The sequence below is a fragment of the Schistocerca nitens genome, chromosome 6, assembly GCF_023898315.1.
Source record: "Schistocerca nitens isolate TAMUIC-IGC-003100 chromosome 6, iqSchNite1.1, whole genome shotgun sequence".
NCBI classification, from domain to species: Eukaryota; Metazoa; Arthropoda; class Insecta; order Orthoptera; family Acrididae; genus Schistocerca; species Schistocerca nitens.
The window spans coordinates 470,762,016-470,779,099 of NC_064619.1; the positions used below are offsets into that span (position 1 = coordinate 470,762,016).

The 17,084-nt window shown below is 38.7% G+C and overlaps 1 protein-coding gene across 1 annotated transcript in view; it reads left to right on the top strand.

Moving 5' to 3' along the window:
* The window catches only part of LOC126262617 (serine/threonine-protein phosphatase 2A activator-like), a 215,460-nt gene that overhangs the window by 83,559 nt on the left and 114,817 nt on the right, over positions 1-17,084 (top strand). The window contains exon 6 of the mRNA XM_049959373.1: positions 15,201-15,301. Within this exon, the coding sequence (XP_049815330.1) occupies positions 15,201-15,301 (101 nt within the window). The remainder of the gene's footprint in view (positions 1-15,200; positions 15,302-17,084) is intronic.

Below are 17,084 nucleotides of genomic sequence, written 5' to 3' on the forward strand. Positions count from 1 at the left end.
CGTTTTCATAAAAGTTGTTAAGCAAAATGTGATGTTGTTTTGTCTTTCGATAGTTCAACTCCCATATTTTTTGTTAGCTACAGTAATTGTACTTGTGGCCAGAGATGTGGAATTTTTTAGCATGTGTTGATCTCATCTGCTGGTGTTGACTTGGGGTACCTGGAAGAGTTTGTCAAAAATCTCCAGAGAGGACAAGTAGAGCTCCTCCAATCACTTCAGAGTTTCCTCACAAGTCTTGTAATGTTCTGTCCTTGGCATCAAGTGATTCTTTTATGTGCCATTGCACATTTGTACCAAAGGATAATTTTAGATTGCTTTAGAAGTTCACCTTATCCAGAGAGTTTACATGCCAGGAACTGTTCTTCAGTTGCATTCATCGGTAGTTGTAGGGTGGAATGGGCAGTTCATCCTCCTTCCATAAGTGTGGCTGCAATGCCAGATGATGCAGTGCAAGTGCAATGTATTATTTAGCATATATTTCCACCAGCAATAGATTTATTAGAAACATTTTCCAGGTGCCGCCTGGTGCTTGCATCCCAAGCTGTACTAAGGTCCAGTTGTTTATTGCTAAACATTTATCTTTTGGGCAACTGATTGTTTCACTGAAAATGTCATCACTGAATTTGATGGTCAGGTCGGGATAAGCTTGTAGGATTTGGTACAGTATGTCATCACTCATACTCTCTTTGAACGAGTTCTATAGCTATAATTCTGGATTTCAATGTAATTTCACTCTAAGTACACTTTACACACTTTATTATTGATTTATATTCAGTCAATCACTTTGACTACTCACACTTCATTGTTTGTTTTTATTCACTCACTACACTACGTTTTCAGTTCCTCCCTTCATCACTGATGTGATGTGATGTCATGTGACTAGGTCCTCCCTTAGACCGTTCACCGGGTGCAAGTCTTTTGATTTGATGCCACTTCGGCAACTTGTGTGTCGATGGGGACGAAATGATAATGATTAGGACAACTCAACACCCAGTCCCTGAAAGGAGAAAATCTCTGATCCAGTCAGGAATCAAACCCAGGCCCTTAGGACTGACATTCTCTTGCGCTGACCACTCAGCTACCGGGAGCAGACTTCGTCACTGATAAGAAACTGACATTCTAACCCGCAACGGGTCTTGCTTTGTACACCCCTACCAGTGGGTGTGGAATTTTTGTGAGTGTTCCACACTATTTCCAAACATTCCGGAACATCCCAGATCATTGCGGAACATTCCGGAATGTTGTGGAATATCTTGAATGTTTTGGAATGTTCTCAAATACTTTCAAATCTTCTGTAATGTTCTAGAAATCTCTAGAAAGTGAAACTTCCTAGCCCTTATATCTCAAAAGCATGCCGTTCAGGTAAAAAAGGGAACCTCCTCCATGGATTGGGGTTAGAGGGCTAACACATTTTGTAACTACCTTAATTTTACTGGGACTGAAGGTTTTAGCAGCATGTACACTGTACACTTACTTTTATAATACGTATTGATTAATATTGGTTTCATATGCAGATATAAAACTCTTTGACAATCTACCAGACCACTGCTAGGATTTTCAGCTCCTGGGTAAGCATTCGTAGGCCCCTCCCCCAACCTTCTGATTTAAGCTTTGATTTTTTGGATAGTCAGAAAACTATAATACAAAAAAAATCAAACAAAGCCTTTTTATGATACTTTTTAACTGTTGAAGTTTACATAAATTCAATACTCTACCAACTTGTACTTTCTTCCAAGGTTTTTCTAGATGCAAACCCTTTTATAACCCAGTATAATCTAATGAGCAGGCTAACTCTGACTCTTATTATGATTGTAGTTAATCTAGCAAGCCATTCTTGACACATTGTAGTTCTCAAGCAGTGCTTAACCCTTTGTAGGAATGCTGAACAACCACCCTGCTTGGGCAACAGTAACAGGCAAAATACAGAGAATCCATAAGGCTACCATTATATTTGGAAATATTTATTAAAATTGCATTCTTAAAGAACATTGAGTTGGTGCAGCGGGGGTAGTGGCTCAGAGTCAAAGTTAGCAGTATGAATCTTCTTTAACTGCAAAATTTCTCCTTTTGAAAACTCTTTAATAAACTCTGTACGAAGATGCCATGTTTTCTGTGCTCTCTCATAATGTAGAATCATGACGGATTATGTGGTTACATTAGAAACCAAATGTGTTAATCAGGTTGTCTGTAGCAGCATACATGATAGTTAAGTTCCCAACAACTGTATCGAGAATAACAATGAAAACATTTAGTTTCAAACTGTCCTCTAGGCTCCCATTTAAATCTTCTTCTGATGTTTTATCTACAAAGCATTTATTTTTGCCTTTCATTTCTCTGCACTGCATACTGTTGCATTCATTTCAGGTGATATACCAATATTTTCCCCTAACTTGCAACTTTCTGTATAAGTACTATCCCAGTTATTTATCAATTTATTTACTTCCTTCTCTAGATTACTAATATCAGCACTTTCAACATCTACTGTGGCTTCCTTTGCACAAAGCACAATGTTATGTCTGTTAATTGGATCTAATACTTTCTACTACACTGAAGGCATTGTGACACACTGAAATGATTTCGAATACTTCTGAATGCCCTTTGGTTCAGTATGTACCTCTTATATCAAATTAAAGTTAAAAGCAAGTTCATCTGCTCTTCATAACCCTGGCAGATGCTTAGCAAATGTACTCAGGGCATCTATCTGCACAGACCATCTCTTTTCTGTAGCCGTTGCAGGACGAATCCATATTTTCATTATAACTTTCCATCATTGGGGACTAGAGTGAAAAAAATACGAGTTTTTGAAATGATTCTGAAAAAAGAGACTACACTATTGCAGCTCTCTGCAGCATGGATGCCACAAAGATTTAATGATTGAGTACCAGAAGGAGAAAAATCGCCAATGGATTTTCTTTTAATTACTGCACTTAAGCTCCCTATATATTCAACTCACATAGCCCCCATTGTTGTCTCTGCTGATTACAGTCTGAAAGCTGTAAGTCATAATGTTTAAGCTTCTTGCAAATCATTTTAGCAATTGACTGAAGAGTCTTCTAGCCACAGTCAGCAAAGTTGAAAAAACACTCTCTAATTCTTTATTGGTTCTCTTCATTAATGGCAGTGAAGTACAGTAGGGAAATATCTTGCTCCCTTTGGGCTTCATCAGGATCTGCATCTACCATAACAGAAAAGTATTTATTATATTAAACCTCTGTTAACATAATTTGGCGAACAAAGTCTCCAGCAATTTCAAGAAATTCATTCTGAATATGGCATGATATATAATGAACCATGCATTTTCCTCATTGCTGTGACACTTCAAATTTTCTTAAATGCTCTTTCATCAATGGAACAAAATTCACAAAAAAAGAAACCCAAGCAACTGCCATTTTGATGATCTCCAAAAGAGTCCCTATCATCTCTTTCAAACCTAAATTTCTTTCCACGAGAAAGAAAATCACTTTGATTACACAATGCAATACTTCACTCCAGTACTGCTCTTTGATTACATTTTGGTCTGAAAGATTTTCTGTGGCTGAACTACTATTTCTAACTTGCAAAGTACAAAGTGCAAAGTACAAAATTTTGTGCTCATAACTAATTTTGTGTCCACTCACTTTTTGTTTTAGCTTTTTCCAGTCTTTTGATAACCCTAGTTGTAGCTTAGAGCCAAATCACTTGTAGGAGGCATCAGTGCATTGCAAAAACAACTGGAAAGCAAAGAAAGTAAGTGTTTTCTTATCTTTATTTCATCAAGCCAGCACCTTTTTGAAATTCCTCCATTTTTAAGATGCAATCAAATTCATTTGAAGGGAAAGATCCATTGCTGTTTCAGACCCTCAACACTTGGTGTCTCCTCATTGCAAATGCCACCCTCATTATTGTCTCTCTCTACATCAGCGTGGTCCCATTTCTGCACTGCTGATGCTATACAGGCTTCTAAATACTGTCCTCTGTGCATATCAGCATTTGCAAAATTTTGAAAATGGCACTAATTTTTGCATGAGATGGTCGTACCTGCACAGCAACAACCTTAATGAGTTATAAGTGGAACTGTCTAACTAACGATGTACCTTGTCTCTGAGGCTGAGGTGACCAGAGATGGTAGTCTTGGGTGTGTGTGAGGTGTGCCTCCTTGTGTGACATGTTGTGTGTTTTCTTTCTGAAGAAGGCTTGGGCCCAAAGCTCATATGTAACAGTCATTTCATTGTGTCTATCTGCAACTCAACATGTCACCTTTATGGTGAGTAGTAGTCTATCTCTCCTTTCCACAATATTTCTGGTATTCCAACCTGGACTTTATATTGCTTGTACTTAATAAATTTTTTATTTTGAGTTATCAGTTTTCTGATTGGTTTGATGTGGCCCACCACAAATTCCTGTCCTGTGCCAACCTTTTCATCTCAGAGCAGCACTTGCAACCTCTGTCCTCAATTATTTGCTGGACATATTCTAATCTCTGTCTTCCTCTACAGTTATTACCTTCTACAGCTCCCTCTAGTTCCATGGCAGTTATTTGATGGCGTTTTAACAGATGTCCCACCATTCTGTCCCTTTGTCTTATCAGTGCTTTCCATACATTACTTTCCTTACCAATTCTGAGGAGCACCTCCTCATTTCTTACCTTATCAGACTATCAAATTCTTAATATTCTTCTGCAGTATGACATCACAAATGCTTTGATTCTCTTCTGTTCTGGTTTTCCCACAGTCCGTCTTTCACAACCATAGAATACTGTGGTCCAAACGTACATTCTCAAAAATTTCTTCCTCAATTTAAGTCCTGTGTTTGATACTAGTCCACTTGTATTACACAGGAATGCCCAGTTTGCCAGTGCTAGTCAGCTTTTTATGTCCTCCTTGCTCCATCAGCCATGGGTTATTTTGCTGCCTAGGTAGCAGAACTCCTTAACTTCATCTACTTCATGATCAAGATTTCTGATGTTAAGTTTCTCACTATTCTCATTTCTGCTGCTTCTCATTACTTTTGTTTTTCTTTGATTCACTCCCAATCCATATCCTGTACTCACTAGACTGTTCATTCCTTTCAACAGATCACTTTCACTGAGCATAGCCATGTCTTCAGCAAATCTTACGATTGGCACCCTTACACCTTGAATTTTAATTCCACTGTTGACTCTTTCTTTTATATCCATCATTGCTTCTTCACTGTGTAGATTGAACAGTAGGGGCAACAGACAAAATCCCTGTCTTACCCGCTTTCTAATCCAAGTGCTTTGTTCTTGGCCTTTCACTCTTATTGTTCACACTTGGTTCTTGTACACATCATATATTACCCATATTTCCCTATAGCTTACTCCTGTTTTCTCACAATTTTGAACATCTTGCACCATTTTACATTGTCGAATACTTTTTCCAGGTCAACAAATCCTATGAATGAGTCTTGATTTTTCTTCACTATTGCTTAATTTAACAATCACAATGTCAGAACTGCCTCTCTGGTTCATTTACCTTTCAGAAAACCAAACTGATCCTCAATTTTCTTTTCCATTCTTCTGTATATTACTCTTTCAGCAACTTGGATGCACAAGCTGTTAATCTGATTGTGCAGTAATTCTTGCATTTGTTGGTTCTTGCAATTGTCAGAATTGTGTGAATGATATTTTTCTGAAAGTCTGATGGTATATTGCCAGTCTCACACATTTGACACATTAGTTTGAATAATTCACCTACAGTGAACTGAATACTAACAACGTAAGTTGCTGCTCCACTTCTTATAATGCACAAAGACAGACTATTGCCCCGGCAAAGGAATTCACTGTTTGCTGTAAGATACATCCTGACATAGCGGTCATTCCAACTCCAGGCACCCCAAGAGCCTGTACACACTTGAATTAATGAATCTGACCATCACTCTCATGTTGACTTGAAATTTGACTGGCTAACCATCCACAACCAACATCAACAAAATATGATGGGGCGACTCACACAGGGCATTAGGCATAGCCCCAGAGTCCATGAAAACATAGGGCCATCCAATGACTGACTTGTGGCTTGCCAACTGTTACAAACAGTTGCCAAATGGCCCATCTGATGGCTTGCCCTACACATGGCTTCCATGTGTGGGCAGTCTTTTCAGATGTGCAACAAATGGCAATCAGGACAGGAACACTGGCTCGTCCAGTGTGCAGAACGCGAACGATGCTGAGGATGCAAAAACTGCTCCAGACAGGAATTATGATGCAGTGACCAGAGCAAGCCTGCCGAACTTCATGCGTGTGATGACAGGCAGCACCTAGATGTCACTGCATCAGAATTGTCAATGGCATCAACACATTGCTGATTCGATGGCAGGTGAAACCACCTGTGGTATCCTGCGGGACACTAGTGGTTGTTTACCACGCATACCTCATTGAGCCACCTGCTAGTTATCAGAAAGGATGACTCTTGCCATTTCTATCAGCTCGCATAAGACCACAATCTGGGCAACTTCAGCTAAAGAAGGGTCGGAAAAGGTCAACGCCCTAGTATGAACCTCAGTATTGTGCTAATCAGCAAAAGAGGTAGTACATTTGGTACACTCAAGATGACACTTGCGCAAGTGACCCTGCAAATCAGTTATCCAGGCCACATATGACTGCCCTGGGCGCTTATGGTACTGGTTAAACTGCAATCGTGTCGCCACCGTATGGGTTTCATGTCTAAAATACTGTCAGCAACTGACAAAGCTTATGAAAGGTGAGTTTCTTGGGCTCACTGGAAAACAATAAGGCAGCCTTATCAACTGCCCAAAATTAACACAAGGAAAAGTAAAACAAAAATAATGGTGTTACGTGCATGAGAACATCCTTCATTGCAGCTTTAGTATCTGCACAGGCATGACGATACCAATACATTACACTGTTGACATGGGTACTTCTCTGGTTGATGGTGGCTCAATAATACTTGTGGAACAGAACCTTCTGAAATAGAAAAAACTTGTCATGTGAGTCAATTTACAGGAAGTAGAACTCTGAATCCTCGTAGAGACATGCACGGGGATAAACTCAGCATGTGGCTGGCATGGACAACTGTCAACTGAACATTCAGCAACAACACTCGGCATGTAGCACAAGGCGATGTCTGTGGTAGCTGAACTTAGTGTAAGCACTGGCCTGTCCTGCCTATGGCTGCCTGCAGGTAAACACCTCTGTCAGTGGGTCTCTCCATACTACACACTGCATGCACCCTCCATGGTAGTTTTCAAATGGTTCAAATGGCTCTGAGCACTATGGGGCTTAACTGCTGTGGTCATCAGTCCCCTAGAACTTAGAACTACTTAAACCTAACTAACCTAAGGACATCACACACATCCATGCCCGAGGCAGGATTCGAACCTGCGACCTTAGCGGTGATGCGGCTCCAGACTGTAGCGCCTAGAACCGCACGGCCACTCCGGCCGACCATGCTAGTTTTCCTCACAGTTCACTGCACTACCCACAACAGCTCATCCACCTCCAACATGATGTCTGCTGGCAGGGTCACCAGAATAACACTTATATAAAATGTAGAAAACTGAATGTACTTTATATATACATCGAGTAATATGGGTACTGAAGTTTGAAATAGAGCTGGCATTGATCTGTTTTTAATGTCTTGTTCCATTCTGTTACATTACAAATTTTCCATAGCAGATGATACAGAAAACAGATCACTTCGCCTTCCTAGAGTGTGCAAAACATATCCATAGGGTGTAACTTCCACTCTCCAGCATCAAAATCTTTAAGATAAATAGATCATTTTCCTAGTGCATTCATAGTTGAGTCATTGCCCATACATTTCTGCAGTGGTTTTGCAAATTTAGTAAATAATGCGTATCACTCAATTTTCTTAGCCATATGATTCATTGCTTCACAATTAGCAATACACGAAATCTCATCTAATTATTCACTCATTAGCAATGAAAGCCTGGTCAGGCAGTTCACTTTTATTTTGGTTATGGACACCTTTTTGTTTTTGTTTGACACTTGGATACATTTTTATTAATATAACCAAATCCACCACAGCTGAAACATTTAAGCTTCTTTTTGTCTGTTGACTTTTCATACTTATTGGTCGTGAACAGTGAGACTCAATCATTTCATTTCTCCCTTACAGAAATGAGATAACTCATCCATTAAATGTTTTAGTCTCTGTTGGTCCTTAGATCTTGCCCACCATGACTGTAGTAGATTTTTCATAACTGTCAGGCAGTGTTTCAGGTAGCTACACCATTAATGATGATTCATCAGGTTTCACATCGAGTTGCTGCATATGAAGCACCAAGTTCTCAAAATTGGCTAGATGTGTCACAATGTCATCACTAGATGTGTCACAATGTCATTACCAAAGACCATATGGAAATTGAAAAATTCTGACTGAACAGGGTTTGCAGCTTTCTTTTGAAGTGTGGCCACACTTGAAAGCTATGCACATTAGTGGTGTGACATCCGTGAAAGTGTGCGAAAGAGCAATACTGTGAACTTCTGTTAGAGCCTGCCTCAGGTGCCTGTTTAAACCCTACCGTGATATGCTCATGCTCAGTTAATATGTTATTACTGATTGCATACATTTGCCTCATCTTACTGTGTTCAGTGTATGTTATGGTGATTTATGTACATGCACAGTCTAATAAAGTGTACTAACATTCTTGTTTGTGTTGTGTGTCTAAGTTACGTCATCTTTGTTTTCTGTTCAAATGTGGCATGTAGCTTGTCCCACGTATCTCTTGTAGTCTCACCTGCAAGCAACAGTGCCATGATTTTTTGCTTCAACAGTTCTAATGATGATGTGAATTGCTGCACAATCAGCTATGTGCCATGTTTTTAGCACTGTATTGAACACATCTGTTTGTGGTGTTGTAACACCCACTGAAAAAGCTGCCAGATTTTGCACTTTGTTACACCCATCTCATTCATGCTGTATGACGCACGTAATGTGTTACATATTGAAAACTTCCATATGGTCTAGTTTTCAGCTCCGTACAATTTCTCAGTGCCTTGGGAATCCATGATAGACCCATAAAACAATTCAAATTTACAGCTGCAAAAATTCCACACAATAACAGTTGTTCACGTACAGTATGAACCATGCAAACCACAGAACACACACAAATACATTTCACATGTTGAGATGTACAATAGCAGTACCCAATTTCTCTCATGAACCATGCACTGGGCTCATTACCTATTGTTATGTTATGTTAACCGGGGACCTAGAAACGATGGAGAGGCTCTGTCCCTGCTGCAGCCGCAGTGGCCCGCAACCCCACGACGACAACCGCAGTCCACTTCACCCCTCCGCTGCCCCACACTAAACTCAGGATTATCGTGCGGTTCGGCCCCCGGTGGATCCCCCAGGGAACGTCTCATACCAGACGAGTGTAACCCCTATGTTTGCTTTGTAGAGTAATTGTGGTGTACGCATATGTAGAGAACTTGTTTGCGCAGCAATTGACGACATAGTGTAGCTGAAGCAGAATAAGGGGAACCAGCCCGCATTTGCTGAGGCAGATGGAAAACCACCTAAAAACCATCCACAGATTGGCCGGTTTACTGGACCTCGACACAAATCTGCCGGGTGGATTTGTGCCAGGGACTGGCGCTCCTTCCCACCCGCAAAGCCATGCATTAGACCGTATGGCCAACTGGGCAGGTTTACCTATTGCAGGAGACAACATAAAGCACACACATGGCATGGCATAGTTCTTACTGCAAGACAACATGATATTTAGGACAACAACATGACGTTTAGACATTGCACAAAGAGATATGCTACATAGCAAAGAGTTAATACTTTAACAAGATTAACTAACTAATACACTGTTGCATACAGGTAATTGTAACACATACATAATGGTAACAAAACAGTCTTCACTGTTTACAATATACTCCTCTGCATTGTATAATTCTTATTGCACTAAATAATCCATAAAAAGTTTCTAAAATGTCGCCTTTATCAACAACTCTTTGTGGTGTACTTCACAGTTTGTGTCATATGAATGATAATGATAATGATAATTCATATTTGAACAAATGTATGAAAATAGTCTGCCTGTACACACTATAATTAATTAATTATTGCTTGTTCTGTTAGTCATAGTGGTCAGTGATAATGATAATTCATATTTGAACAACTATAATTAATTAATTATTGTTTGTTCTGTTATTCTCTACTATAGTGGTCAATGATGATAATAAGTCATATATGAAAAACAAGTGTATGAAAATAGTATGCACTATAAATAATTAATTGTTGATTGTTTTGTTATTCTCTACTATACACTGCACAAGATATATATTTATATATGTTTTACCACCGTAGGCCTATGTTATTAATTTACTGTATAATTACAAACTCATATAATGTAACATGACAACTCCAATATAATTTTATATGATAAAATGGATGCTCAGTAAATAACAATAACAAATAGCAATGGACATCTGAATTTATTTTCTAGGAATCTATTGTCTTTTATTAGTGAAGCTATTTTTAAAACATATCATTTTGTAAAACTGATTTCCATCTCTAAAAGTCTCCTTTCTCTACATAATTTGTTTTTCCCTCTGTGGAAAGATAATTGGAAAACAACTGTCATGTTGCTACCAAATATTTTACATTCATTCATTCCATAAATTCATTCACACTTCGTGCTCTGTAAATACCATCTGAAGGAGAACTTTCAGGGATGTGGAATAAGTGTAGTTATATATTAGTAGGCAGCAGCACGCATTACTGGCCATTTCTATGAAGTATACTAACAATAAATTATGGCTAATACTAATCTATTCAAAGAGTTAATTATAGTAATTATTTTCAGATTAATTGACATATCTATATAAGGTGAAAAGACTAATATATCAATACAAATAATCAATTTCTGAAACTATCATATAACTTGATAGACAAAAAACTACTTGCCAAGCAGCGGCAGGAAAAAACACACATAAAATTTATGGAAATGTGCAAGCTTTTGGAGCCAGCGGCTGCTTCTTCTGGCAGAAGGGCTGAAGGGAGAGAAATACGCATGAAAGAAAAGAACTGGTGAGGTTTAGGAAATGGGGAGAGTTATGGAAAAGTTGTCCAGTCTCCAATGGTTAGTCTGTCCGTCTTTCTTTCCCTTCCCATCCTGTAAATATTCCCTAACCAGGAGTTTTGGATGACTTTTCCATAAGTCTCCCAATGTTTTAAACCTCACCAGTCCTTCCCCTTCAAATGTTCTGCCGGAAGAAGGAGCCACCAGCTCCAAAAGCTTGCAAAGTTCCACAACTTTTATATGTTTTTCACCTGCTGCCAATTGGTGAGTAGCTTTTTAATCTATCCATTTATATTATACTGGGTGAAAAGAAGCTTCTTTGAAAACAGCCCCTTGTATATCTAGTCAGCTACTCTTTTTATCTGATACTTTACAAATGAATTTATGTAGCTCTGATACAGTAAGGATCCAGCTAAAACAAATACTAGCATTAAGTGGAGAACATTCTTGAATCCAAATATTCTGATAAATTGTAGGAGTGGCTAATGAGATACTCTTTTAATTTTTAAAAATATTTGGGGATTCTCAATTTCCTGCCTGATTTCCACTGGAAACTTTTACGCTAGAATATAAAACTGTATGCTACAGATAGATGAGAGCCAATGTGGAAATTATTTCTTCTTTTGGAATTGTGGTTGCCACAAAAATAATTCAAGAGTGTATGTTTTAGCATGTTAGTGCAAGAATCCCTTTGTGCCTGAAGAGGCTTACCCAAGATCTTCAGTTCTTAAATTTACACAAATTCTTATTGCAGGCTTCTGAAAAATGAATACTTTTTTCATCTTGGCTACAAAATCCATGTAATAGATCAGAGCTGAGTGAAAGTACACTGGCTGTAGTAACAATCGTGCCTGTAGCTCAACAAAGTGAGAGAGATTTCTGAGTGCAAAGCAGGCAAAACTGAGCTTTTTGGTAACTGAATCCACAAGCTGGTGCTCATTCAGTTAATTATCCATATGGATGTCCAGGAAGTTCATAAATGGAGCCTGATACAATATATTGCTATTGATCTCTACTTCTGGTACCTGTAAGTCATTTTTATTTGTCTGGAACTGCGTAACATTAGTTTTTGTAAGGATAAGGATGAACGTGTTAGCTATGGACCAGCTGTAAGCCTCTTCCACTACTCCCCTGGCTGTATTCTGGCCTTTTATCAGTATACTTCAGCTTTCAGCAAACTTTAAGTCCTCAAATATCCTAGGTAAATTGTTTATATAGACCAAGAATAGGAGTGGGTCAAGCACCGAACTTTGCACCACACTGTATTTATTGATTTAATGTCTCCACAATTGGAATTTATTCTTATCCCTCTAAACCTTTCTTCTTCTTCTTCTTCTTCTTCTTACGAATGGGCCAGCTAAGGACCATGATATTCAACTTTTCAGCCTGGAGAGGGACTTGATGTTTGCCCAGTAATCACGCATTCTCTGGCTATGTTTCTCCTTTGTCCAAAGGGAGGCAGTCTTTTTACGGGGTGATCTGTCAGGAAACCTCTTTTCTTTAAGTATCCTTCTGAGAAGTGCTTGGTTTCTAATGTCACTTTCAGTTATGTCCAGCTCCTGGACAACTTTCTTGACTTCTATCAGCCATGGTGTCATGGTATTCCTGCTCTTCCACTAGTTGAGAAGTGAGTTGGTTTGTCTTGTTTGGTACATCCTTGTGATATGTGTGTAGAAAGTGAGACGTCTCTTCCTGGCTACATCTGTGATTTTCTCAGTATGATTGTATAGCTCCTGGTTTGATTGTCTTCTGTACTCACCATCTGTTTTGACCAGTCCCAGAATTTTTCTCAGGATCTTCCTCCCCTGAATCTCTAGTTTATCTGTCAAGCGTTTCCAGTTAAGATTCAAGCATTCTGAGGAATACAGGGTTTCAGGGCAGATAACTGTTTGGTAGTGTTTTAGTTTGGAATTCTGAGATAGACATTTCATATTATAGATGTTGTTGGTTAATCAATATGCTAATTGTAACTTATTAATCCAAGTTGTTAGTGTTGTTCCTTCTGATAGATTAGGTTCCAACCATTCTCCTAGCTACCTGGATTTGTCAACTTTCTCAATTTTACCTTGTTCCAGCTGTAGTTCACTGGGAGTATCACTGATTTTGTCTTTTCTAGAGACAATTGAAGTCCTACCTTGGCAGCCTGGAGTTTGAGCATATTGATCTGCTTTACTGCCACTTCCACTGATGCTATAAGTGCCAGATCATCTGCGAAACCTAAACAGTCTACTTCTAGTCCCTTCTGTTTGTGTCCCAGCTAAATACCGCTCAGTATATTTTGTACTTCCATTTCTTTTTGTCACACTCTGATCACCTTGTCCAGTGCACAGGTGAAGAGAAGAGATGAAAGTCCCTGTCTAGCTCGTGTCTTTATCTCAAAACTTTCTGGAAGAGTTGCCCTGAACTTTACTCATGATCTAGTATTACTCAATGTCTTTTGGATAAGGCTGTGGGTTTTCTGGTCCGGGCACATTTCCTCTAAGCCTTTATCGATTACTGGGGTCCATAGTTTTGAAACATAAGGAATTTGTAAACTTTAAGTTGCTAGTGATTTATTGCTACCCCCTGTCATCATAACATTCAAACAATATGCTGTCTAGTATTTTTGGAGTAGATATTCTTGAATGCTGTGTTCCACTATGCTGTGCTCAGGCTCTTTATGAAGAATGAATGATGATGGAGCTAGTGGTCCACTGCAGGCATTATCTGTTACTTGTTCTCAGAAAATAAAGCTTACTAATCAAGCCAAGGTTTATGCTGAGTATGAAACAAAAAATATAGGTATAATGGCTATATTGTATGATGCAGCATGGTCTGCTTCCTCAACAGCACCCATTTTTTTGGTATAATCTTTATGCTGCTCTCTGCAGCCCCTTCTGTTAATAACAGTAAAGTTTACAAATTGTACTCACAGACAGTAAGCATCATGGTTGCATTTGGATGTGGATTTATGTCTAGATTCATAGTGTTGAAGAACTTGGAAGCTGGCATGAAATAATAATTTCATTTGCATTTACTTAGCAACTTTCCAATTTGATAATGTTTCTTGCATAATCCACACTGACATCAACATCCATACTCTACAAAGCAAGTGCAAGGCAAAGCGTGCATTCCATTGTACCAGTTATTAGGGATTTCTCTCATTCCATTCATGTATGGAGGGCAGGAAGAATGATTGCTTAAATGCCTCTTTGCAGAATGTAATTAGTCTGGTTTTGTCTTCTTAATCTCTATGGGGGTGAAGTAGATTTTTACAGAATAGTTGAAGTCTTTCTTCAAGCATCTGCCAGTTCAGTTATTTCAGCATCTTTGTAATTCCTCCCATGGATCAAACAAACATGTGGCCATTTGTACTGTTCTTCTTTCTGTGTGATCAATTCAGTTACTACTTTGTCACTTGTATAATTCATTTCTGCTTATAAATATTATTGTGTGACCAATTAAATATCTGAATGCTGTGACACCTCTGCCGAATCTCTTTGCCTTTACAATGTCTGCTTGTGTCTGTGTATGCGTGGTTGGATATGGGTGTGTGTGCGCGAGTGTATACCTGTCCTTTTTTCTCCCTAAGGTAGGTCTTTCTGCTCCCGGGATTGGAATGACTCCTTACCCTCTCCCTTAAAACCCACATCCTTTCGTCTTTTCCTCTCCTTCCCTCTTTCCTGATAAAGCAACCATTGGTTGCGAAAGCTAGAATTTTGTGTATATGATTGTGTTTCTTTGTGTGTCTATCGACCTGCCAGCGCTTTCGTATGGTAAGTCACATCATCTTTGTTTTTAGATATATTTTTCCTGCGTGGAATGTTTCCCTCTATTATATTCATACAATTAAATATTTTCTGTGATGTGGCACTTGCTTAATTAATGTGGTATCTAAATATTGTCTCTTTCATTTTGTTCCTACTCATTACTTTGATAATACCTTTTGCAAACTGTTAATAGTTGTTGATTTCTTTTTTTTTAATCTGTTATCATTAACCTTAAACAATAAATTAATGTTTCAGTGAGCTCAGTGGTCATTGCTGTTCCTTGGCACTTCTGTCAATTAGATGTATAATATGGATATACAGAATGAAGTCTGTAATATACAATAAGTCATAAAATTTTGTGTTGAACATTAACTGAGTAGTTATTGCCATATTACTTCAATACCTTATATCACATATTTTTTCTTTTCTTTTTAGGTCATCCTCATGTTTATCCCAGCTCTATTATTGAAACAGAATGTGTAGATATGTATTCACAAGATTATATGTTTCTGGCAAGTGTAAAACATATCAATGAGGTACGTAACATAATCTAAAATCAACAAAAATTTTATCTGCATAATGTGTAGCCCCTTCTGTGCGCTGGGTAGCACTCTGTAGGCTACTGGATGAAGTTAGGTGCAGAATGCTAAGTATATCATTGTCAGAAGGTTCCCATACCTTTCTATTTATGAATGGTGTATGGGGAAGAACAGTTGCATATATGGTTTTGTGTAAGTGCACATTTCATTGTAATGAGAAATAATGGACACTATATTTCACTCCATTTGAACCATAGTGCTGATACAGTGCAGTCAGCTGGGTCAGTGTAGCTGCATAGTTATCTCTGAAGGAGGACATCGCTTATAACATCAGCAGTGTTTTCAGTCTTATTTCCATGTCATCAAATGTTCAATCAATGAGCTACATGGTGATCTGTTACAACAGTTACATCATTTATTTATATTTCAATCTAGGACTTTCTGTTATTATAATTAACTAATTATGGCAGTGCATGAGCAGACTCACTGTGACATGGTGCAATATACTGATGAATGAAATTAGATAGCATGTGAATATGTAACATTACTTTTAGAGAGTAATTATATGCAAGCGCTATTTCATGTAAAAATATCATAAATTAACATTTTGTAATTATAAAATGCAGTGTAGAGAAATTATAGCCAGCCGCTGTGTCCAAGCGGTTCTAGGTGCTTTAGTTTGGAACTGTGCAACCTCTACAGTCACAGGTCTGAATCCTGCCTTGGGCATGGATGTGTGTGGTGTCCTTAGGTTAGTTAGGTTTAAGTAGTTCTGAGTTATAGGGGCTGATGACTTCAGATGTTAAGTCTCCTAGTGCTCAGAGCCATTTGAAGCATTTGAGAAATTATAACACCACTGTGTAAGAGCTTCTGCATACATAGTTCAGATTTGTGTATAACAGTTGCACTAGTTAGTTATTAAATTTATTTGCTTTTTTATTAATTTAATTTGCCATTTTATGGTTTAAATTAATTAGTTTGATCTAAAATATTACAGTTGAGTAATTTGTTGTATTACAACTGAGGTTTGTTATCCTAGTGTCTGAGTGTACTACGTCAATAGGCTTAATACTTATGAGCTTAATATATTGAATCAACAAAAGTGTGTTTCAATAGGTATGTGTCAAAAAAGAAATCCAAAGGTTTGGCTTTGATTCTTCCCTGCTCACAGGATTTTTTTGTTATAACATCTTTCACTTCTGGCAGTGCTTTGTATCTAGAAAACATTCCAAGTAGTTCCATGGTTCATATTTCATGTTAAACTGAAGATTCTGCTGTACCTAACAAAGGCATGCAGTCTTCTCCAATAAGGATTATGCATAATAAAGTATGGTGGCATTCAGACCATTATTTGACTGTAAGAAATACACTCCTGGAAATGGAAAAAAGAACACATTGACACCGGTGTGTCAGACCCACCATACTTGTTCCGGACACTGCGAGAGGGCTGTACAAGCAATGATCACACGCACGGCACAGCGGACACACCAGGACCCGTGGTGTTGGCCGTCGAATGGCGCTAGCTGCGCAGCATTTGTGCACCGCCGCCGTCAGTGTCAGCCAGTTTGCCGTGGCATACGGAGCTCCATCGCAGTCTTTAACACTGGTAGCATGCCGCGACAGCGTGGACGTGAACCGTATGTGCAGTTGACGGACTTTGAGCGAGGGCGTATAGTGGGCATGCGGGAGGCCGGGTGGACGTACCGCCGAATTGCTCAACACGTGGGGCGTGAGGTCTCCACAGTACATCGATGTTGTCGCCAGTGGTCGGCGGAAGGTG